Source organism: Dipodomys spectabilis, unplaced genomic scaffold (assembly GCF_019054845.1).
Source record: "Dipodomys spectabilis isolate Male_0828 unplaced genomic scaffold, ASM1905484v1 ptg000207l, whole genome shotgun sequence".
NCBI lineage: Eukaryota > Metazoa > Chordata > Mammalia > Rodentia > Heteromyidae > Dipodomys > Dipodomys spectabilis.
In genome coordinates, this window is record NW_024870884.1 from 15,407,838 (window position 1) to 15,432,689 (window position 24,852).

General features: G+C 43.2%; 1 protein-coding gene across 2 annotated transcripts in view; it reads right to left on the minus strand.

Annotated features, from left to right (window-relative positions):
- The window catches only part of Wdfy4 (WDFY family member 4), a 270,144-nt gene that overhangs the window by 214,897 nt on the left and 30,395 nt on the right, over nucleotides 1–24,852 (minus strand). For both annotated transcript variants that reach the window (XM_042696276.1, XM_042696275.1), the window contains exons 10-13: nucleotides 21,818–21,922; nucleotides 18,939–19,129; nucleotides 13,368–13,954; nucleotides 4,463–4,556 (exon numbers count right to left, since the gene is read on the minus strand). In XM_042696276.1, the coding sequence (XP_042552210.1) occupies nucleotides 4,463–4,556; nucleotides 13,368–13,954; nucleotides 18,939–19,129; nucleotides 21,818–21,922 (977 nt within the window). The remainder of the gene's footprint in view (nucleotides 1–4,462; nucleotides 4,557–13,367; nucleotides 13,955–18,938; nucleotides 19,130–21,817; nucleotides 21,923–24,852) is intronic.

Here is a 24,852-nt window from a genome sequence, read left to right on the forward strand (position 1 = left end):
ATGTAAACTAACACAATCACTCTGAACAGCAGCCTGGAGGTTCCTCTAAAAGCTAAACATAGATCTTCTCTATTCTACTACTGGGCATCTACTCATAACATCACAAGCCAGGATACCGTAAAGACACTTGCACATCCATGTTCATTGGGGCACTATTCACAAGAGCCAAGCTATGGAAACAGCCCAGATTTTGTACTATAGATGAGTGGATCCAAAAAATGTGATACCTATACACAATGCAACCTTACACGGCCATTAGAAAGAATAATATTATGTCATTTGCAGGGAAATGGATGGACCTAGAGCAAATTGTGTTAAGTGAAGTAAACCAAGCATACAGAAGTGAGATCTAAAATACACTGGTACATGATAAATTATACAGTGTCTAGGCATTCAGACACAGTGAGACCAAAGGAGGTTCTTTTAGAAGAGAAAAACAAGAGTACAATGCCTGTGTGCATCTGATCATATGAAATCATACTTATTGACATGAACTCCAGAAAATGGAAACAATGGGTTTTTTTCTCTGTTGCTGTTTTTGTTCTTTTCTTTCTGTCTTGTTTGTTAATTTATCTGTCTTTTGTCAGGGTAAGGGACAAAGGATGAACAAATGCATCAGTGGTTCTCACTGGACACTATGTTGAAAACAAACTATACGACTTGTGGGTGGGGATGAGAGGGAAAAACTGGAAGAGAGTAAGGGAAGGGTGACATTGTCCAAAAATAAGTGTAGTCTTTACCTGACTTCTGTAAGTCGGGTAACCCCACTGTACATCACCTTTATAAAAACTAATTTTTAAGTTTTTTCCTGAAGATGAAAGAAGGATGGCCAATAGACACATGAAGAAATGCTCAACCTCTCTAGCTATAAAAGAAATGCAAATCAAAACAACATTGAGATACCCCTCACCCCAGTTAGAATGACTATAATCAAGAACTCTAATAACAACAGATGCTGGAGGGGATGTGGACAAAAGGGAAACTTACTGCATTGTTGGTGGGAGTGTAAACTTGTTCAATCAGTTTGGAAGGCAGTATGGAGGTTTCTCAAAAGACTCCACATAGAGCTCCCCTATGACCCATCAATCCCACTTTTGGGCATTTACCCAAATGATCACAAACAAGGCCATACTAAAGCTACCAGCACAACTATGTATATAGTAGCATTATTTACCATAGCTAAGATATGGAACCAACCAAGATGTCCCTCAGTAGATGAATGGATCAAGAAAATGTGGTATATATACACAATGGAATTCTATGCCTCTCAGAAAGAATGACATTGTCCCATTTGTTAGGAAATGGAAAGACTTGGAAAAAATTATATTAAGTTAAGTAAGCCAGGCCCAAAGAAACATAAGTCTCATGTTTTCCCTTATTTTCAGTAACTAGTATATGTCTGAGACAAGTAGAAAAGGTCAGATAAATGATGTTAGTTGAAATGAACCCCAAGATAAGTATTCAAATGTTTTTTTTCTTTCTTGTGATTGTTTCTAACATATTTATAAGATTTCTTTGTTGCTTTGTATGTCCCTCCCCCATGGTATAACCCCTGCTTTCATTGTATTTGATGTTGGTATAAGTTGTGGAGGGGAAGGGGAAAAACAAATCGTTTAAATAGGGATACAGGTGGACCCATTGCAACAATGAGATGTACAAGTCGTTATGTCGAAAAAACGAACTTTACAACTTGGGTGGCGGGGGAGGGCCGGGGGCAGAGTGGGCGGGGTGGGGGGGGAGATGGGAAGGGATGGGAAGGGGAAACAAAGGAAGAGGTAACAATGCTTGACAAGAAATGTACTCATTATCTTGCCCATGTAATTGTAACCCCTCTGTATGGTATTTTCACAATTTAAAAAAAAAAAACTAAACTTAAAAAGTTTTTTAAAATCTCAGGGGCTGAGAAGGTGGCTCAGTGGTAGAGTGCTTGCCTTGCATGCATGAGGTCCTGGGTTCCATTCCTCAGTGCCCCAAAAATAGAAAAAGCCAGAAGTAGTGCTTGGCTCAAGTGGTAGAGTGCTAGCCTTGAGCTGAAGAGCTGAGGAACAGCGCCCAGGCCCAGAGTTCAGGCCCTATGACCGATAAAAAAAAAAATCTCAACTTTTCTGCTTGGCTTTGAACCATGATCCTTAGATCTCAGCCTCTTGAGGAGCTAGGATTACAGGCCTGAGCCACCAGTTCCCAGCTCTAGTAAACTTTATAAGAGCTACTGAGAATGTTGTCTTGCATAGAGACACCCCTCAGTGTATACATGTTTCCAATATGCTCCAAGAAACCCTGGGTTGAACATAAGGTAAGAAAGTAAGTTAGAAGGCATTTAAGAGTCAAATGATTTTTGTTGGTGATGGGTACAGGGGTTACTGGATTTTGAACTCAGATACTTGTATTTGCTACACAAGCACTCTACTAATTGAGCCATGTCCTAGTCCTTTTTTTTTTTTTTTGCTTTTGTTATTTTTCAGGTAGGCTTCAGACTGAGAGCTGCCATACTTAAGCCTCCCAAGGAGCTGGGATGACAGATATAAGCCATCACACTCAGCTTACTGATTGAGATGACAATCTCACTTCTTGTCCAGGCTGACCTTGAGCTACTATCCTCTCAATATCTACCTCCCAGGTAGCTCAGATTACAGATGTGACACCATGCCTGGCCTTCAAATGGTTAGATACTTAAGATAGTTGCTATTTAAAGATGATGCCTAACAATTCCTCTTTTACTATATATATTCATCACCATTCAAAACAGGTATGTTCCCCTTCTTGTTGTCATAAAGCTGAGCCTCTTACTTCCGGTACCAATAGAATGCTGGAACTACAATGACAGCGTGTGCCAGATCTTCATCTGGAGAAAACCTAGAAGCTTCTGCACTTGTGCCCTTGGATCCCTGAGTTGCTGTGTGCCTCCCAGAGAATCCACATAGAGAGACACAGGTGGAGGCCAAGTGGAAAGGGATCTAGGACCTTTCTGCCAGCTTGGAACAAGGTTCCATCACAGCCACTAGCACAGGAACCCTCTCTACCTGGGCCTGATCATTGAGGCACTGGCTCTAAGGCATAAAGAGACCATCATGGGTGGGCCAGTCCAGCCAGTACCATGAGGAACAGAAACCCATCCCTGCTGACCTATAGGAGCATGAGATGCGGCTATACATTGCTTAACCAAAAGGACACATTGTAAGACAGTCATTGTTAGGCAACATGGTGTGTAAACATTATAGAGTAAACTTACACAAACCAAGATGACTATGCTGTCACCAGGTAATGCAGTCTCATGAGGCTACCATGCTAACTTTTTAGCCTTTTTCTAGAAAGTCTATAAATCACCCACCAGTTCGTATGTGTTCCCCTTGTCACTGGATTCACAATGTGTCATTTCTACACAACAGAGGGACGAAAAGCTAAACAAAGGTGCGGCCACGAGGGGACAGGTAGACTTGGACTGAGGCAATGCCTTTTCTTACAGCTACACCAGATACTACAGATTTTCTGTAGTGGAAACATTTCTAAGTCCCAACACACAAAGCCTCCTCATGCACTCCACTTTATTTAGGGATTTTAGAACACCTGCAATATTTTTACAAGGGAACTGTCATTTTCAGGCTGTGATTAATAACATCTGAAACTAGTGTCATCTCCTCCTAAATCGTGCTGACTCCTTTTTAATTCCTGGGTGAAGCCAGGCTGGATTCCCTCTCTCTACCTGCTTAGAGATGCCAGACCCCCAGAGAACTGCAACAGATAAGAACAGATTTGAAATCAAGTCCCATTATTGGAAATCCTGAAAAATCATTCATGCCAAGTGCTTGTTACTCACACCTGTAATCCTAGCTACTCAGGAGGCTGAGATTTGAGGATTGCATCTTGTTGTTGTTTGTTTTTTGTTTTTCTCATAGTAGGGCCTAAGCGCTGTCCCAGAGCTCTTTTGCTCAAGGCTATCATTCTATCATTTACAGCCTCAGAGCCACTTCCACTTTTCTGATGGGTCATTGGAGATAAGGAGTCTCAAGGACTTTCCTGTCTGGGCTGTCTTTGAACTGGAGGATCGTGTTTTAAAGTCAGTTCAAGCAGGAAAGTCCTTTTCACTCAAGGTTGGTGCTTTACCACTTGAGCCACAACTCCATTTCTGGCTTTGTACAGTTAATTGGAGATAATAGTCTCATGGATTTTTTTCCCCACATTGGCTTTGAACCTACTCAGCCTCCTGAGTAGCTAGAATTATAGGCATGAGCCACCGATGACTGGCTTAGCAATTTATTTTGAATGGCTCCTTGGAAGGGAAGGCATAAATTTATCAATATCCAAAGACACACTGACATCTCCCTTCAATAGTTCCTGTCCAAGAGTATCTCTGCTAATCCAGGATGCTAAGGACAAAGGCAAAAGGAACAAAAAATAATCTCGGGACAGGAGCTTAAATGACCACTTGTAAGACAATGATATTAACATGTTCATCAACAGGTACCTGTGGGTGATCTTCATGGAACAATCGAGGCAGCAGTTTCACCATGATGCACACGATTCCAGGGTGTACAATCACAGTGCCACCTTCATCCACCCTGCAGAGAGAGGGAGAGCAAAACCAGAAATGAGCTCTTCTTTCTCAGTCAGCTCATGTTGTCTTAGAGAAAGACCACAAGTCACAGTCTCCATTTACCACTTAATTACTTAGATGACCTTTGAATTGATCCTTCTGGGCCAAATTGTCCCCTGATCATCCCATGGAATTCACAACACTGCACTTTCTTCCTAAAGACATAAGGACGAGCTTTGTTCCTGAAAGTCCCAGTGGCAACCAGGCACCTGTAGCTCATACCTATAATCCTAGCTACTCAGGAGGCTGAGATCTGAGGATGACAGTTCAAAGTCAGCCCAGACAGGAAAGTCCATGAGATTCATATCTCCACTAAACTACAAAAAAAAGCCAAAGTGGAGCTGTGGCTCAAGTGGTAGAGTGCTAGCCTTGAGCACAAACACTCAGAGATAGTGCCCGGTCCCAGAGTTCAAGCCCCAGGACTGGCAAAAAGAAAAAGGAAAAGGAAAGTAAATAGACCATGTAGACCAATAAAACAGAGTAGAAATCCCAGAAATAAACAAATAAATACTTGACAGAGACACCAAAAACATACACTGAAGAAAAGTATATGGTGCTGGAGAAACTGGCTATCTGCACATAAAAGATTCCAAGTAGACCTCTGTGCAAAAGTCATCAAAATGAACCAGAAGCTTATTAAAAGACTTGAAATTCGGAAAAGACTATGGAAAATATGGGGGAAACACTTCAAGATACAGGCAAAGCCTACAACTTTCTGAATAAGATGCTAATAGCTCAAGAAATAAAAGCCAGAATGGACAAATGGGATTGCAGAAAATGAAAAAATATTCTGCCTAACAAAGGAAGAAACTGCCAGAGTGAAAAAGGAAAACAGCCTATAGAATGAGAAAACCCTAACCAGCTGATCATCCAGCCAAGAATTAATATCCAGAATATATAAAGAATTCAAAAAATTGAACATTAATCAACAAGTGGACAAATGAACTGAATAGACATTTTGCAAAAGAAGTATAATTGGCCAATGGATACATGAAAATACCTTCAGCATCTTTGGCCATCAGAAGAAATGAAACTCAGAAGTACATAGACATTCCTTCTCATCCCAGTCAATGGCTATTGCCAAGAGAAATTTTTAAAAAAAGAGGAGGATGCAGGAAAAAGGAACCTTATATACTATTATTGGGAATGGAAATTGGTGCAGCCATTTATAGAAATCAGTTCCTCAAAAGTGAAGGTTCCTAGACAGGTACGTATGGCTCATACCTATAATCCTAGCTACTGAGGAAGCTGAGATCTGAGAACCATGGTTCCAATCCAGCCCAGCCAAGACAGAAAAGTCTGTGTAACTATTATCTCCAATTAATCACATCCCTGCCCCTCAAAACAAAATAGCTGGAAGTGGAGCTGTGGCTCAAGTAGTAGAGCACTTGCCTTGAGCAAAATTGCCCAGGGGCAACTCCCAGGCCCTGAGTTCAAGCCCTAAGACCGGCACATAATAAATGAATGAGTGAAATAATAGAACTTAAAGCCTCTCAAGGCTAGAAAACCCGGTCCCCTCGTAATGAGGAAAAAAGCATCTTGTCAAACATGAAGGCTGTGTCAACAGGCAGAGGGACCCAATGGCAGGGAAAACAAAGAAACAACGAAACCAAAAAGCTGAGAACCTAACAGCCTAAGTGGGGTAGGGGTGCGGGAAGCAGGAAGCGGGAAACGGGAAGCGGGAAACCCAGCAAGCACATGAAGCCGGCTGTAAGAGCCAGGACTGCATTGAACAGGAACTAGGGTGCCGCGCATGCGTGCAGCGCATGAGTGTTTCGCATGTCTCCCGACTCCTGCCCATCTTGGAATCCCAGAGAGCAATGAGCCCAGCAACCACAGGATCAAGAAACCTGGATTCCTCAAGCATGAGAGCAGACACACCACACACACACACACACACACACACACACACACACGCATGCACGCACGCGCGCACACACACACACACACAGACGCCTGGCTGAGGTTCCCACTGCAGAAAGTGGTAAGGGGACCCCAGAAACCTCAGTAGGGGAGGAGCAGCCACCCCACACAGTCTAAACAGGCCCCTTGGCAACAGAGTTGGGGGGAATACAGTTCATACCAGCCCAGAGCGGAACTTAGAAAAGCTAAAGGCAGGAGATGTGGGCTGAAATCAGCCCAGACCCCTGCCCAAGCCCCAAGGAGGCTGACAGCAAAGACCTGAGAGCCATAGAGGCTGGTTGTGCCTGAGGAATTGGGCCTTGGAAAACCAGAGGGCACCCGGGTCACAAGATCTAGACTGAGACTAGATTCAGGAAACCCTGAGACTTCCTGCAGAGCCTGACAAAAGTCACACTCAGTAGCAGCCTGTAGCGTAATCTCTCTTTTTTTTTTTTTTTTTGTCGGTCCTGGGGCTTGAACTCTGGGCCTGGGCGCTGTCCCTCAGCTCTTCAGCTCAAGGCTAGTGCTCCACCACTTGAGCTACAGCGCCACTTCCGGTTTTCTGGTGGTTTATTGGAGATAGGAGTCTCACGGTCTCTCCTGCCCGGGCTGGCTTTGAACCGCGATCCTCAGATCTCAGCCTCCTGAGTAGCTAGGATTACAGGCGTGAGCCACCAGCGCCGGGCTGTAGCGTAATCTCTTAAATCCTTTCTTCTACCTAAGGGACTGTAAGTGGTGGAAAAGCCTGCCTTACATCACACCTATGTAAGTGTACCAGTCTTAGACTTGGTATTGCTTCCACTGAATTGAACACTGTACTTGTTAAAGTCCAGTTTTTCCCAGCAGTAAGTCAGGAGGGAAAAGGCGATTTACCTTTCAATCTCATCAATCAAATTTTATTCCCAAGTTTCTTTCTGTACCACTGTCACTACCCTTTTGCTTTTCTTTTGTCTCCCCCACCACCTCTCTCTCTTTGGTCAGTTGTGGGACTTGAACTTTAGGCCTGGGTGTTGTCCCTCAGCTCTTCAGCTCAAGGCTAGTGCTCTACCACTTGAGCCACAGTGCCACATCCGGTTTTCTGGTGGTTTATTGGAGATAATAGCTTCATGGGCTTTCCTGTGTGGGCTGGCTTTGAACCACAATCCTCAGATCTCAGCCTCCTGAGTAGCTAGGATTACAGGTGTGAGCCACCATCGCCCAGCTTTTTCTTTCTTAAACTGAGATCATCTTATATCTAAAACCATTGTCCCTACCACTTTATCTTCATTTATACCTTTTTGTAGGAACCCTAGAGTCCTGTAAGGACTGACTGGCTGCAGGAGATTTGACTGGTCTTTGAATGACACCAGGGGACCGTGTGTGTGTGTGTGTGTGTGTGTGTGTGTGTGTGTGTGTGTGTGTGTGTGTGTGTGTGTGAGACCTTCTGTCCATCATCCTGTTAAAGATGGGAGGAGTTCCTATATTTACTTTCCTCAGTGATTCCTAACTGAATCCATCCTGGATCTTTTACCTAAACTGTGTACCACAGTACTACTGATTTCTTGTTCTCTACATCTTGGAATGATTCCTTCTGTTTATTTTCCCATAACTCCTGTAAGCTAGCTGTGGGATAGACAGAGGCTATAAAAGCAGTTGTTGGAGAGGCATGTGTAGGGTTTTGTTGTTGTTGTTGTTTTTTGGGTCCAGTCATGAGGCCTGAACTCTGGGCCTGGGCGCTGTCCCTCAGCTCTTCAGCTCAAGGCTAGCACTCTACCACTTGAGCCACAACGCCACTTCCGGCTTTTGTTTTCTGCTTATGTAGTGCTGAGGAATCGAACCCAGGGCCTCAGGCATGCAAGGCAAGCACTCTACCACTGAGCCACCTTCCCAGCCCAATGTGCGGGTTTTTATGTCTGTCGGTTAACCCCATTTCTTACCCTGGGGGTGAGAAATAGAAGGTTATAATTCACTGCATGGACATGTTCTTCATCCATTGCTCCAGAATCTTCTGGATACCTTTTCCTCTGCCCTGAACACGTCACTGTATCTCCCCATTAACCTCTGCTATGAAAATTATCTCCCTCCTTTCTCCTTATATACCAAAATACCTAGAGCTATCCCAACAGAACTACACTGTCCATCTCTGAACTACTCACACTCTAGTAAAGGAAGGCATCTTAGAAAAAAAAAAGACACACCTTGGTCACTAAGTGCAACTAAAAATTGGAAAAGCTGATCAATAACTTTGGCAAAGCAGCAAGATAAAAAATTAACCCACAAAAATCAGTAACTGTTCTATATACCATCTACATGAAGACAGGGAGGGGAATCAGGAAAACAATTCAATTTGCAAGAGCCTCAAGAAATAAAGCATCTAGGAATAAACCTAACCAAGGAACTGAAGGACCTTTATAGCAAAAACTATAAGCCTCTGAAGAAACCAAAGAAGACATGAGGAAGTAGAAAGACTTCCCATGTTCATGAGTCTGCAGAATCATATTATGAAAATGGCCATAAGGCAAAGGTGATCTACAAACTCAACCTAATTCCCATCAAAATCCCAATGTCATTCTTCACAAGACAGAGAAAGCAATCCAAAATTTCATATGGAACCACAAAAAAAAGCCCAAATAGCCAAGGCAGTTTTAGGCAAAAATTAAAAAAAAAATTTAAAAAGCAATGCTGGAAATATCACAATCCCAGACCCCAAACTTTACTACAGAGGTATAATAGCAAAACAACTTGGTGCTGACATAAAATTAGGCCTGAAGACCATGTAATAGACTAAAAGACCCCAAAATAAACCCATATACTTATAGTTCTCTGATATTTGACAATAAATATATGTTGGAAAAAAGACAGCTCCTTCAACAAATGGTGTTGGAAAAACTGGACATCCATATGGAGAAGACTAAAGTTAGATCCTTGTTGACCACCTTGCACTAAGATCAACTTAAAATGGATCAAAGGCCTCTTCAGACCTGAACCCTTGAAACTACTACACAATGAAATAAGAGAAACATTAAAACTTATTGACATAGGCAGGAACTTTTTCAGGAGAATTCCTGGGACTTAGCAAATATAAGAGAGACTGGACAAACAAGATTACATCAAACTTAAAAGGTTTTGCACAGGACATGACACAGTTACTACGGCAAAAAGACAGCCTACAATGTGAGAGAACTTTATCAGGTATATATATGACAAGGGCCCAATATCGAGCATATACAAAGAGCTCAAGAAATGAAATGCACTCCCCAAAATCAATAGCCCAATTAATAAATAGACAAGTTAGCTAGAGATTTCTCAGAAGAAGTAAGACTATCCAATAAACACATAAGGAAATTCTCAACCTCCCTGGCCATAAAGGAAATGAAAATCAAAACAACATTGAGATTCCTTCTCACCCCATCAAGAATATGAACAATAACAAATGCTGGTGGAAATGTGGAGGGGAAAAGGAATCTTAGTACACTGTTGGTAGGAACATAAACTAGTACAACTACTCTGGAAGGCAGTTTAGAGATTCCTCAAAAACTAAATATAGAACTACCCTATGATCCAATGATAGCACTCTTGGGCATTTACCTAGAGTATTACAAGTCAGGATACAGTAAAGACACTTGTGCATCCATGTTCATTGCTGTACCATTGACTTTAGCCAAGGCAAGGCAACAGCCAGGATCCCCTACAATTGATGAATGGACCAAGAAAATGTGGTATATATATATATATAAAACAGAATTTTACTCATCCATTATAAAGTCAACCATATTAGAAAGAATAATATGTCATATGAAGAAAATGGACCTAGAACAAATCAGGTTAATAAGTTTCTCATATATGGAAGCTAGATCTAAAATACAGATAACATGTGTGAGGGCTTTATACATATACACAAAAAAAAGTGACTAAAGGATGGTATTCTTAGGGGAGAAATCCAAAGGTGTTACTTCTTTGAACAACTAATGCGCTGTTTACCAAAATGATTACCAAGAAATGGAAGCATGTTTGGGGAGGTGGGCAGTAAGGGTAGGGAGACATGAATGGAGGGAGGAAGAGTGAACAGATGCAATCATTACATTCACTGTTCATTATGTAAAAATTGAACTATCTAATTTGAGGGAGGGGGAAAATGTGGGTAGAATGATGGAAGAGGTGACATTTACCAAGATGCATTGTACTCATAACCTGAAATTTGGAAACTTATATTACAACTACTTAATGATAACAATAATAATAATAATAGAACACTCACTGGGTGCCAGTGGCTCATGCCTGTAATCCTACCTACTCGGGAGGTTGAGATTTGAGGATATCAGTTCAAAGCCAGTCTGGGCAGGAAAATTCATAAAACTCTTGCCTCCAGCTAATCACCATAAAGCCAGAAAAGGAGTTGTGACCCAAGGTAAAGCTCTAGTCTTGAGCAGAAAAGCTCAGGGACAGTGCCCAGACCCTGAGTTCAAGCTCCAGGACTGGTGCAAAAAAATTATTAATAAAGTTGTTTAATAATGGAAAAAATAACAAGTTTTCAGAAGGCGGATAAAGATAAGGTTTAGCTTAACAGACTAATCCTAAACAATGTAAGTTCCATATTCATAAATGGAAATTTTACATCAAAAATTTCAATTAATTCAAAACTAGACAAGAGGGTATTAAAAAAATAAGACAATCAGAAAATATACAATAGCAAAACTGGCAATCATTTAAAATGTACCAGTAATTACAAAAGTGTAAATAAATCACATTTACCTGTTAAATAACAAAAAAAAAACCCTAAATACTTTTAAAATAAAGTCAAACAAAACAAAACCTAGCTCTCTAAAGGGTTTAAAAGAGAAACCCTTTAAATATAAGACCACAAGTAAGTTAAAAAGGGAAAAAAATATTTCCAAATAACACTAAGCAAAAGAAAGCTGCAATAGTCCTGTTACTGGCAGTCAATCAAAATATGCTAATAAAGACAACACACACACACACACACACACACACACACACAAAGTCAAGATACAATGAAGAAAATTCTGACTATAAAATTATCTACAGTTTCTAAATATGTATGATTTAGGTAATTTCCAAATACATAGATGGTAAAAATATAGAAATTTGCTCTAAGTTGCATTACAGTTACTTCAGCATATCTTTCTCAAGAGCTGTTTTAATATAAGCAGATTTAAAATGTCTTGATAAGATAGGCTGGGCACCAGTAGCTCATACCTATAATCTCAGCTAATCAGGAAGTTGAGCTTCAAAGAATCATAGTTCAAAGCCAGCCAGGACTGAAAAGTCTGTGAGACAGTCCCCAAGATAATCAGCAAAAACCAGACTGTAGACATGACTCGAGTGGTAGAGCACCAACCAAGCAAGCAAACCAGCTAGACAATCGTGAGACCCTGAGCTCCATTCCCCATACCATCAATTAATTAACTAATTAGTTCATTATGTCTATCTGGGCATTCGTAGCTCATACCTGTAGTTCTAGCCCCTAGGCCAGTCTGCCCATCTGAGCATACACAGGAGGCCTCTACATCACATAGCTGGACACGGTGGCATGTGTCTATCATCTAGCTGCATGGGAGGCTGAGGTGGGGAGGATCTTGTTTTTAGGCCAGCCCTAGCAGAAAACTCCACAACACTGCATCTAAATGAAAGAAGCTGAGTTTGGTGGAGCATACCATCACCCAAGCCCAAGCTATGGCAGCAAGTTTCAAGTAAGGTAATTATGGTCTATCTCCTTGCACAGGCAAAAAGCAAGAACCTATCTCAAAAATAAACTGTGCAGGGCCAGGGCCCAGAAGCTCATGCCCATTATCCTAGCTGCTCAGGAAGCTAAGATCTAAGGATCATGATTCAGCCCAGGCAGAAAAGTCCAAAATTCCAGAAGTGGAGCTGTGACTCCACTAATGTTCTGCTAGTGGCAGAGCACTAGCCTTGAGCAAAAGAACTCAGGTGCCCAGGATCTGAGTTCAAGCCCCAGGATCAACATACGTACAGAAAGGGGGGGAGGGAGGGAAGAAGGGAGGGACAGAGGGAGAGAGGGAGGGAGAGAACAGCTAAGAAAGAATATGAGAGGGCTAAACACTAATGTTGCAGAAAATCCCTTTTTAAAGTTACCTTTCATAGTCAGCCATCACTGGCTCACATATATAATCCTGGCTATTTAGGAAGCTGAGATCTGAAGATCACAGTTCAAAGCCAGACTGGACAGGAAAGTCTGTAGCAGTCCTATCTCCAGTTAACCACTAAAAAGGCCTGAAGTGAAGCTATGTCTTAAGTGGTAGTAGAGTGCTAGCCTTGACTTAAAAAAGAAAAATCTCAGGGACAATCCTAGGCCCTGAGTTCAAGCCCAGTACTGGCACTAAAAAGGAAGGAAGGGGGGTGCAGGGGCAGAGGGAAGAAGAAAAGGAAGGAAGGAAGGGGAGGGAGGGAAGGAAGCAGGGAGGGAGGGAGGGAAGGAAGGAAGGAAGGAAGGAAGGAAGGAAGGAAGGAAGGAAGGGAGGGAGGAAAGGAGGAAGGAAGGAAGGAAGGAAGGAAGGAAGGAAGGAAGGAAGGAAGGAAGGAAGGAAGGAAGGAAAGAAAGAAGGAATGAAGGAAGGAAGGAAAGGAGGGAGGAAGGAAGGAAGGAAGGAAGGAAGGAAGGAAGGAAGGAAGGAAGGAAGGAAGGAAGGAAGGAAGGAAGGAAGGAAGGAAGGAAAGGAGGGAAAGAAGGAAAGGAGGGAGGGAGGAGGAAAGGAGGGAGGGGGAGGGAGGGAAAGGAAGAAAGGTAGGTCACATGAGGTTTGAGCTCACCCCACATGCAGCTTAGCCTTCCTAACCAGCTCCACCTGTGCGAGATGTTTGTGGAAGACACAAATGGGAGTCATGGATACACTGAGTGCCCCATGGCAGAAGATACCTCTCCTCCGGGTCTGGCCAGTGACTGAGATTGCTATGGAGGTCACCGCCGCCAGCTTGTCCTTTCTGGGCACCCATGACTGGCTCTTGCCCGGCCCTCAGGGCCTCCTTCAGGTCTGCGCGCAGGTGGAGCGTCCCACTAGCCATACTGTCCAGAAAGGTGAGGATCTGGAGACAGCTCTTCAGCCTGGGTGGGAAAGGGCAGCTGGAGGAAAAGGCAGAGCTCAGCAAAGCTGCAAATGACCTGCTACTCTTTAGGTCAGATGAGAATGGCCTAGGGGTGCTCTCTTTCTCTGGGGCCCCAAAACAGCCCAGCAGGCAGAGATCCTCGGCTAACTTCTCAAAGAGCCCATTTGTCCTGAAGAAGCTGGCATTGACTGGATCCAAGTGCAGGGCTGCGGAGAGCACAGACAGCGTGTGCAGCACCATCTCCAGGGTCTGAGGAGGGGACACGGTTCCCCACATCTGCAGCGGGGGCTCATGGAGAGATCCCTCCAGGTCAGACAGCAGGGACAGGAGCCCGTTGAAACCACTGGCGGCTCGGAAGGCAGCGCGGCCCTTGGGGGTCTCCAGGATCCGCAGCAGTGACTGAAACACCAAGTAGAAAAACAAATGAGTGGCCTTCAGAGAGGCAGATCTAGGTCCAGCACACTTGTGATCACATTGTGACAAGGGCATCCAGTGTCCATGTGCCCTACCCTGCCAGATGCTACAAGAAGCCAGGTCACCTAGGACCAAGGTAAAGGATTGTAGAACATCACCATGACAAACTTGTTACCCTAATTTTAGTTTTAGTTTGCCAATACATGCTTTTATTTAAATTATACTGGTAGGGTTGATCTAACTGGTCACTTTGTGTGTGTGTGTGTGTGTGTGTGTGTGTGTGTGTGTGTTTGTGTTTGTGTGTGCGCGTGCATGTGTGCACATATGCTGGTACTGGGACTTGAACTCAGCACCTCAGTGCTGTCCCTTAGCTTTCTCATTCAAGGCTGGTGTTCTACCACTTCAGCCACAGCTCCACTTCCGGCTTTTTAGTGCTTAATTGGAAATAAGAGTCTCACAGACTTTCTTGCCCCGAATGGCTTTGGACTGGAGACCCAGGTAGAAGATCTTTAGCCTCTGGGGCAAGAAGAGGCTAAAGGAAACAAGGTGTCTACACCCACCCTGCTTGAGCAACCTGCTCCCAACCTAAATTTTGTTCTTTGACTGAGAAGGAAATTAACTCTTAAGTTTGAAGTGCATGATGGTTTTGAGCACTCCCTTTGAATGATAATGGGCATAGCAGACTACACATGGGTGAATAGGAGTCTGATTATCTGAACCTGCCCTTTGCCTGGTCACATGACATATGCCACAAAAAATAAATCCAAGACACTGGAAAATCTTAAGCTCCATGGTGTTAAATTCCATGTGTGTGTGTGTGTGTGTGTGTGTGTGTGTGTGTGTGTGTGTGTGTGGCCTGTCACTTGTTTATTGGAGATAGGAGTCTCTCAGATTTGTCTACTTAGGCTGGCTTTGAACTGTAATCCTCAGATTTCATCCTCCTGAGTAGCTAACCTTACAGGCATGAGCCACCAGCACCCACAAAAACAGTTTAAATTTATATGAGGGCCTTCAAGGGCTCTTAAGACCAATAGGAGATTCCTTTCAAGCAAATGGAATGAATGAAGCATTTCTGTTTATCTCAAAATGAATACAGAAATAGAACATGATTAAAATATAAAACTAATCAGATTCCAGCCAATTGTCTGCACACTGGATGACCATGAAAACGCTCACTTCTCTCCAGGAGCCATCTTCCAGTTGCCCAAATTGATGCCAGATATTGTTTAGAAAAGCTCCATGCTTTGGAATGTTAAGAGTGGATATTGTAAAAGAAAAGCAACTCAATGATAGTTCTCATCTTGCTCTATGTCTCTTAGGGGGACTGCCACCTGAAATGCCTAGGTGGCTGCTTTCTTCTGTGGTTGGAGGGAGGAGGAAGAAAGAATGGCTACCCTTAATTGTTGCTTTGTTTGATTTATTAAATTCAGAGTCATTCTCTCAAATGGGGGGCGGGCGTGGAGGGGTAATCTCATTAGAACGCAGACTGCTCTATGATTTCTTAGGATGGGGTTAATTTCATATTTGCAGAGTCATAAAATAAAGCGTGTAGAATCCAATTACAGAGGCTTAATTTCATAGCAGCTAAAGAGAAACATTTCTATCAGCAAGGAAAAATAAATACTTGGCTACTTCGGGAAACAATTTGTCAGGAAACTGGGGGGGGTCAGGGTAAGGAGGGGCCTATGAAGAAGGTCTCCATTACTGTCATTCAAATCTGTAGGATCATGCATCACATAGGATTTTGAATCTGCAGAAAGGAGTAAATTTAATCAGCTGCAGTCAAAGTAATCAGGCTCAGGTTGACACATTTCAAGAAAGGTCAACGTTAAGCACATTTTCTCTTCCCTAACTCAGTTATCGTGTCATCGTCTCTGAGTTAGTATTCCTCCAGCTTGAATCTATCAAATGGATGCCTGCTGCAAAGTGCTAACTGTGTTAGAACTGAGGGGATTTATTTCACATCCTATTATTTGTTATTCCTCATAATTTTCCATGTGTCATGCTGGAAGACCGGGGAGCTAATGTGATTAAGCTCAGAGTCGAACAGCTAAATGTATATTAGCAAATCAATCTGAATTTGTGCATAACCCAATCATGGTCTCACTGGCCATAAGGGAGGAAATTCATTTGCTTACATTATCCTTTAACTCGGTTATAATTTGTCAGAATGGGTGGTGTGGTTGCGTGGTTCCGTGTGTGTCTGGAAGCAGTGCACCACTGGATTTGGGAAACATCTGTGTGACATTCATCTTCTCTGGAGTGGCTGGCAGAGTCTGCCACAGGGAGGCGGACAAGGAAGTGAAGCCAGGATGGGATATCACCTTATTGGGAAGGATACTGCCTGCCTTTTTTACTTTCCCACTTCCACACACTAGTATTTCCAGCATGTTCCCCTTCATCCTCCATCTGCCCCATTGTGTTGACTCAGTGTCCATAGGTACAGGTAGCTCTCAGCTTGTGTGTGTGTGTGTGTGTGTGTGTGTGTGTGTGTGTGTGTGTGTGTGTGTGTGTGTCCCCAGTACTGGGGCTCAAAGCCATGTCCTCATGTCTCACTTTGCTTTTCCTTCATGAAGATGGTCTAACACTTGAACCACCCCTCCACTTCCAGCTTTTGGCTGGTCAACTGGAGATGAGTCTCTCCTATGAATGTGCCCAAGCTGGTTTGAAACTGGGACCCTCAGATCTCTGCCACCTGAGTAGCTAGGATTATAGGCGTAAGCCACCCACACCTGGTTTAGCTCTCAACTTCTTCAAGAGGATCAGTCACAAAGATTTCATTTTATACCTTTGTTTCAAAAGGTTCAAAGGATTCTCAGACAAGTTAGAAAAACTTCCCCAGACAAAGAAAGAAGGGAAAAGATCAACCCTGGGGCTCAGTTGGTAAGCCAGCCAGTGAGCAAAATCATCACATACTAAGTTCAAATCCTGGTCTCAGACCAAAAAGGAAAACCTTGCAGATTCCACATTGGATTCCAGCACTAGTTCTTCATGTGACTCCATAGTGAGAAATCTAGAGTCGGCTCTAGGGAAGTGGCCAGGCCTTCCCACCACCACTGGAGAGACAGCATGTTAGCAGCGAGGCTCTTAAAGGGCAGCAGCAGCTCCTGGGCCCTCCCAACCGTCCAGCCGGGACTGCCTTTGGTATATCAGAGAGCAGACAGCACACGGAGCCTGCACGCTTCGTTAAATAATCTCACTTAAGTGCTCATTCCTTATGAGCTCTCTTGACAGTATGATTCTGAAATGATATTGAATCAGTAAAACACCATAATGGCTTTACATTGCTAATTCTAGAAATTCAGTCCTATTACCCAGGGGCTACCACTCCAATAAGAATGTCTCTGGGCTGCAGAGTAAATAAGATACACCATCCACAGACAAAGCTGAGTCCTGTTTTCTATATTGGACATAGAACTACTTTGACTTTTGAAACAAAGGCAATGCAGAAACTTTCTTCTCTATAAATCTGTTTGGATCTTAGTATAAATTATGCACTCAATCACAAATCAAAGTCAGAGCCTGTTGATAGATGGACACACATTCCCTGTTCTGGGGCTTCAGCTCAGGGCCTAGGCACTATCCCTGAAGCTTCTTTTGCTCATGGCTAGCACTCTACCACTTGAGCCACAGCTCCACTTGTGGCTTTTTTGGTGGTTAATTGGACATAACTCATGAACTTTCCAACCCCATCTGGCTTTGAACCACAATCCTTGAGATAAAAGGCTCAGGGACAGCACCCAGACCCTGAGTTTAAGCCTTAGGACCAATAGACAAAGGGGGAGAAATGGAATGAAAACAGAAGTAGTAACAATACTATGAAAGAGGAGTACATTTGATATTTCTTACATACCTTTGGCCATTTTAAGATAATGTGATGACTATTGGCAATATTAGAAAAACGTTTTTTTTTAACTATCCAAACATGGCAACCTAGTTTCGTTTGTCCCTTTGTGCCAGCTGCCCTCACTCCTTGCCTGTCACTTGTATCCTTTCCAGCTCACTCCTTCTCCTCTGTGAGCCTTCTTCACAGAGGAAGTGGTGGTCCCTCCTCCTCTCATCCCATAACAGCCTGTACCCAATGGTAAACTGGGCACATGCACCACTGCATTACAATCAGTACCCACATAGTGAGCACTTGTCCCTGAGATTCAGGGGGCAAGGACTATATGCCCACCCCAGGCTCTCTGCCAGGCCTTGTCATTCATAGATGCTCACTAAAACCAGTGATCAAGGCAGGTGTTTTAGGCTTTAGTCTCATAGTTCCCAGGGTGTCTGGGAGGTCGCTTTCTAGCCAGAGATTTTATTTCCTGGCACCCTTTGTATCATCTGAGTCCTGCCCCAAATTCCCAAATTCTGCCCAGAGAAATTGAGACAGAAGTTCACACATCCTATTCCATCTTAAATGTGAATGCTTGTGCCAGTCTCCACAATCTCAATTCTTTTTTCTGCTGGCTGAGTTACATGCCCACCTGATAGCTAACCCGAGGGACAACTCCAGTGGTTGATTAAATTCTGCATAAGAAAGAAATTTCTAGAAGCTGGGGCTTCAGTGGATTATGCTTGCAATTCTAGTTACTCAGGAGGCTGAGATCTGTGGATTGCAATTTGAAGCCAGCTTGGGCAGGAAAGTCCTTGAGACTCATCTCCAATTAGGCAACAAAAACTAGAAGTAGAGATGTGGCTCGAGTAGTAGAGTTAAAGTTAGCCTTGAGCAAAAAGCTCAGGGACAGCACCCAGACTTTTAGTTCAATCCTCAGGACCAAATTGAAAAAAAAAGGAAAAAGAAAAGAAAATCTCCAATGTGTCGAGCAACTGAGGGAATAGTACTCCTTTGTTACAGCAGCTAACACTACCTCACATGATGTACTACCCACTTAATACAGAGGCCAACCAAATGAATGTGAACAAAGCTAAATCAGCTGGTGTGCATCCATGAGAAAGGCATAGAGGAGAACTGAAAAATCACCTTCAGGAGATCCAGCTTCAGCTGCAGCTCCCCCTGAGTGGATGAGCACAAGGCCCCCACAATGATGCTCATGTATTCCTCAGCATTGATGATTGAGAGCTGCTCCAAGATGCTGAGCGAGGCTCCCCGGTAATTCTCATCATCCAGGAAGATCTTGATGAAGGGCACCATGCCGTGGTCTTTCAGGACAACTGAGGAGCAGACATTTAGGCTGGAGTTAGAGGACCTTTATTCTAATCACATGGGAAACTTATTTTTATACTGCAAACATTTTTAATGATTATTGTTGAGCCTACATTTTGGAAATTTACTTCAAACTGCAACGACTTTAAATAAATGTTTGTAATATACAAAGAAAAATACAACCAAACATAAAACTTGCTTCAGGTGTGCCTTGCACCCAGACCACTGTCTCCCCCTCACATGGAAAACTTTTGCTTACAACCTTCAAATTCACTTTGCTGTATTTTTCCCTATTTTGCTAAAAATTTTTCTAATTGTTTTCTAATTATTTCTTGCTAAATTTGTTGATAAATTCTTTAGTTACGCTTTGTTTATATTATTCTTTCTTGTGGATTGGAATGGGAAGAGGAGAAGAGAAGCTATGCAACCTCCTGAGTAGCTGAGGCTCTCCATTCAAAGGCAGGTTGGGCAGACAAATCTGAAAGACTCTGATGTCCAATTAACCATTAAAAACCCAGAAGAGGAGGTTTGGTTCAAGTGGTGGTAGAGCACCAGTCTTAAGCAAACAGCTAAGGGACAGAATCCAGAACCTGAGTTCAATGCTCAGTACTGGCACAAGAAATACATGCATGCATGCATATACAAATACATACATGCAAAATGGTCTAATTCACCAGGAAGCATCATAATCTGTTTTGGGGAAAAAATCAGTATCCTGAGCTCCACCTTGAATTACTACGAATGCCGTGCCTAGGAGTCTGGAGGCTCACAGCTCCTCCAGGAGGTACTTTGTAGGCTGATGTTAGAGACTTCCTTGCTATAATGAAATGCTAGTCTTTTATATTCAATACATTTCATCGATGAAGACCTCAAATAAATATAACTAGTCACAACAGGAACTGGTGGCTCACACCTATAATCCTAGCTGCTTTGGAGGCTGAGATCTGAGAATAGCAGATCATAAGACTAAACTCTAACCACATACACACACACAAACACACACAGAAAGAGCTGGAAGTGGAATTGTGGCTCAAGTGGTAGAATGCCAGCCTTGAGTAAAATAAATTCAGGGAAGCCGGGCATTGGTGGTTCATGCCTATAATCCTAGCTACTTAGGAAGCTGAGATCTGAGGATCATGGTTCAAAGCCAGCCTGGACAGGAAAGTCCATAAGATTCTTATCTCCAATTAACCAGCAGAAAACTGGAAGTGGAGCTGTGGCTCAAAGTGGTAGAGCACTAGCCTTGAGCTGAAGAGCTGAGGGGCAGTGCCCAGGTTGTTCAAGTCCCATGACCAAAAAAAAGGCTCAGACAGCAGTCAGGCCCTGAGTTCAAGCCCCAGGAATGGCACATGCACACACACACACACACACACACACACACACACACACACACACACACCACTAGCACCTAACCCACTGCCCACTGATATGACTTTGTTGGTATAACTGTTTCATATTATATTGAAATATATATGTATATATATATATATGGAGAGAGAGAGAGAGAGGGAGAGTACTAGGAAGTAAATACATGTCTTTATCTGAGTGGGAATAGGGCTTAACTAAAGCAGGTGCAGATGAATAGAGAAAGGAATAGTAGGTGAACACAATCATAATATTAAATGTACATATGTGAAAATGAAGCCAGGTAACTTGAGGGTATGGACAGGGTAAAAAGGATATGTTGGAGAGAATGATGAAAAGAGTGATATGGATCAAGATGCACTGTACTCATAAACTGACATGTTGAATCAAAACCTCTCTGTACAAGTACTTAAAGGTAATAAATATCAAGTAAATATCCAAATATACATGCATGTATATTATAAATATAGAGAGATACATTTATATAAGTTTATTATATAATATATATATACATAATAAAAGCATGTCCTCTTTTTAAAAGCTTCCCATTATATTAGGAAACTTTAAAAAGAGGAGGCATTCAGGCATTATTGGCATGACTATAACCCTATCTACTCAGAAGACTGAGATCTGCGGATTACAGTTCAGAGCCAGCGTGGACAAGAAACTTTGTGAGACTCTTATGTTTAATTAACCAACAAAATCCAGAAATGGAGCCTTGACTCAAGTGGTAGAGCTCTAGACTTGAGGAAAAAAGCTCAGGGACAGTATCCAGGTCCTGAGTTCATGCTCCAGGATTGGCACCAAAAAAAAAAAAAGCAGGAAAAAGAATAAATGGAGTTGTTAAATTCCTTTTGGGCAGATGGATATCAAATTATCACAGAAGACTAGCTTCCTTTGCAGATTCTTTACTCCTCTGGGTTAAGAAAAAGCATGTGCAGAACCTGAAGCAGGATATTCATAGATTTCACTTGACAAAAATAAGAGATGTCTTTAGGCAGTCATTAATTTAGAAAATGCTAGATTCAGCATTGCTTGCCAACCTTATTTTATGTTAGAAGTACAAAGTGTCAGTTTTGTGATAGAGCACTTGCTCAGCTTTGTACAAGGCCCTGAGTTCCATCTCTGCATCGTCATCACCATCATCATCATCATCATCATAAAGCAGAAAACATGATGAACCAAGGTGGTTACTCATCAACTAGCAATGGACATGAATCACAGTGTTAGCATTAGCTATCCCTTGACTACACCCTTTGATCATTGGCATAGGAAAGAAACAATCCGTGTTTTTCAAAGCAGTAGCTAGGTGAAGCTGGTTGCAACCTCACCTGTGTTTCGAACAGAGTCTTTCAGGAGTGCGGCCACTATGCTCAGCATCACACAGGTAAGTTCTCTTTCTGGATCCTGAATGCCAGGAATGGACAATTTGTTTCCTGTCGTATTGAAGAACCAAAAGACAAACAAGAAATTTAAATGTGTGTTTCTGGCTCCACCAAGTTTTCTATCCTGTTCAGAAGATGAGAAAACAACATACCCATTTTATGGGAATGAAACCTCTCAACCCATAAGCTAGAACCCTACTCCCCACCAACAGCAATGGTACTCCAATTTGAGCACATCAGAATCTCCTGGGCAGGAGGGGTGTTGTTAACATTTACAGCCCCATGCTGGACCTCATCCCCACAGTTTCTGACTCAGTCAGCCTTGGAAAAGATCCTATAATCTGCATTTCATGTTCCCTAGGGATGCTGATGGGTGGGGCCCAATGGCCACCCTTCAAGAAGCACTGCCCTAGGTGGCAAACAGAGCCCTGCCTCCTCCATCTTTCTTTCATAGACTACTATTCACAGCAGAGCGGGAAAGGTGCCAGCTCATCAAGTGAGCTGTGGAGCAGCTCAGAGACACAGGAGTAAAGAAATAGCCCCATTGGATCCATGAAGGCAAGATGGGGTCTCTTTATTCATCATTGAATTCCAGCACTAAAAGGGGACACTGAAAGTTCAATGCGTGCCTGTCTGTCTGTCTGCCTCACTGCCTGTCTATCTGATTATTTGTCGGATTATTTGTTTGCCAGTACTGGGGCTTGAACTCAGAACCTCATGCTCTTGCTAGGCTTTTTTGCTAAGGTTGGCACTCTACCACTTGAGCCATTCCTCTGCTTGCTGCTTTTTTGCTGGTTAATTGAAGGGTCTCCCAGATTTGTCTGTCTAAGCTAGCTTTGAACCACAATCCTCAGCTCTTAGTCTCCTGAGTACCTGGGATTACAGCTGTAAGCCACCAGTGCCTAGCTCAATATGTATGTGGGAAATGAAGAATGGAAAAATGAATGAGTACATCTCCTATGTGAGAACAGGAAATGTTTCTCTGTTTTTCTGTATCTTCCTACTTTACCCCTACTATATTAAAATAAATGCTTGCTAAAACTTTAAAAAGAAAAAGAGAAGGAAAAAGGAATGAAGAGGAAGGAAGGAAGGAAGGAAGAGAGGAGGGAGGGAGGGAGGAGGGAGGGAAGGAGGGAAGAAAAAGTAAAAAGAAAGAGAGGGAGGGAAAGAGAAGAAAGAAAGAGGAAAGGGAATGAAGAGAAGGAGGAGGACAAAGGAGAGAAGAGGAGGAAAAAGGAGGAAAAGGAGAAGGATGAGAAGAAAAAGAAGAGAAAGAGGAGGAGGAGGAGAAAAGGAAGAAGAAGGAAAGAAAGAAGGAGGAGGGAGGAAGGAGGGAGAGGAGGAAGAAGAGGCCACCTCACAGAGGAGATGTAACTAGATTCGGTTGCTCAGCTTGTTGGTCCCATGTCCAGAATTCTAGCCCAGGCTTTCTGGCCCAAAAATGCACACTTTCTCCTTCAGCTTCTTCAGAAAACAGGCAGACTGATAACGATGGCTTAAGACTGAAGCAGAATCTGAAAAGCAGCTAAAAGCCTTCCCAGCCAGTACAGTGGGAGATGAAAATGTAGAGGAAGAATCCATGGGGAGAGGTACATGGCCAGGTTCTTGGGCCCTAGCATCCCTCCTCCATGCTGACTTCCTTGAGCAGCAGATGCAGTCAGACTGAGCAAAAACCAAGGGGAAGCTGGGTGCCAGTGGCTCACGCCTGTAATCCTAGCTACTCAGAAGGCTGAGATTTGATGATCACTGTTCAAAGCGAGCCAGGAAAGTCTGTGAGACCCTTATCTCCAAATAACCAACAGAAAATCAGAAGTGGATCCATGGCTTAAAGTAGTAGAGTGCTGGCCTTGAGCATAACTGCTCAGAAACAGCACCCAGGCCTAAACCCTAAGTTCAAGCCCTACAACTGACCAAAAAAAAAAAAGAATAATACAAGTTCTGTGCCTTGCTTCCTATTCAAAAATCTCACAGGTGGGGACTACAGATTCCACAGCAGGAAGGTAGCTTGGGACACAGGGGGTAATAATACAGCCTGACCCCTGACCACTATACACTGCCAAGGGACCGGAAGGAGCCCCAAAGGCCCTATAGGAGTGGCAGAGGCTGCTGAGGCTGAGACCCCAGCATTTGGGGCTGAGATCAGAACTTAGATGTGTTGCCAGGCAACATAGGTCTAGGGACCAGCAGAACACACCTGGTGGGACCAGACTTGGAGGTGCCTGCTGGATCAACAAGGCCCTGGAAGTAGGGGTGAGGGGGAGGCATCAGGCTTCAGCACAGAGTGAACAAGGCCACATTCCAGATCCCAGAAAGAGCCCTAGCACCCCAGGCCTCTCCAGGGTCCTATCCCTCCACATTGCTAAGGAGCCATGGGCCCTACCATCTCTTGTGAGGAAGAGATTTGAAAGCCGAGAATCCCCAGGCCTAAGTCAGCTCACAGAGCCCTTTTAAGTTATATCCATCCCTTTCACCAAACTATGGTACCTATATACAATGGAATTTTACAGAGCCAATTAGAATAAGATTATGTCATTTGCAGGAAAATGGATAGACCTAGAACAACCATGCTAAGTGAGGTAAGCCAAGCTCAGACAAACAAATGGCACATGTTTTTTTCTCATATGTGGGAGCTACATCTAAAATACACTGGAACATGATAAATTATACAAGACTCTACGCATTCACACACAGCAAGACCAAAGGAGGATCCTCTTAGGAGAGGAACACAAAGGCACAATGCCTATGTGCCTCTGATCACACAAAATAATATCAAAATGAACTCCAGAAAAGGGAAACAAATGTTTGTTTATCTGTCTTTGGAAGGGTAAGGGGGAGGCACAGGAATGGAAGGACAAAAGGTGAGCAAATGCAGCAATGGTATCCACTGGACAACATGGTGAAAATGAACTTTGCAACTTATGAGGATGGGAGGGAAAAACTGGGAGAGAGCAAGGGAAGGGGCAATATTGTCCAAAGACTAC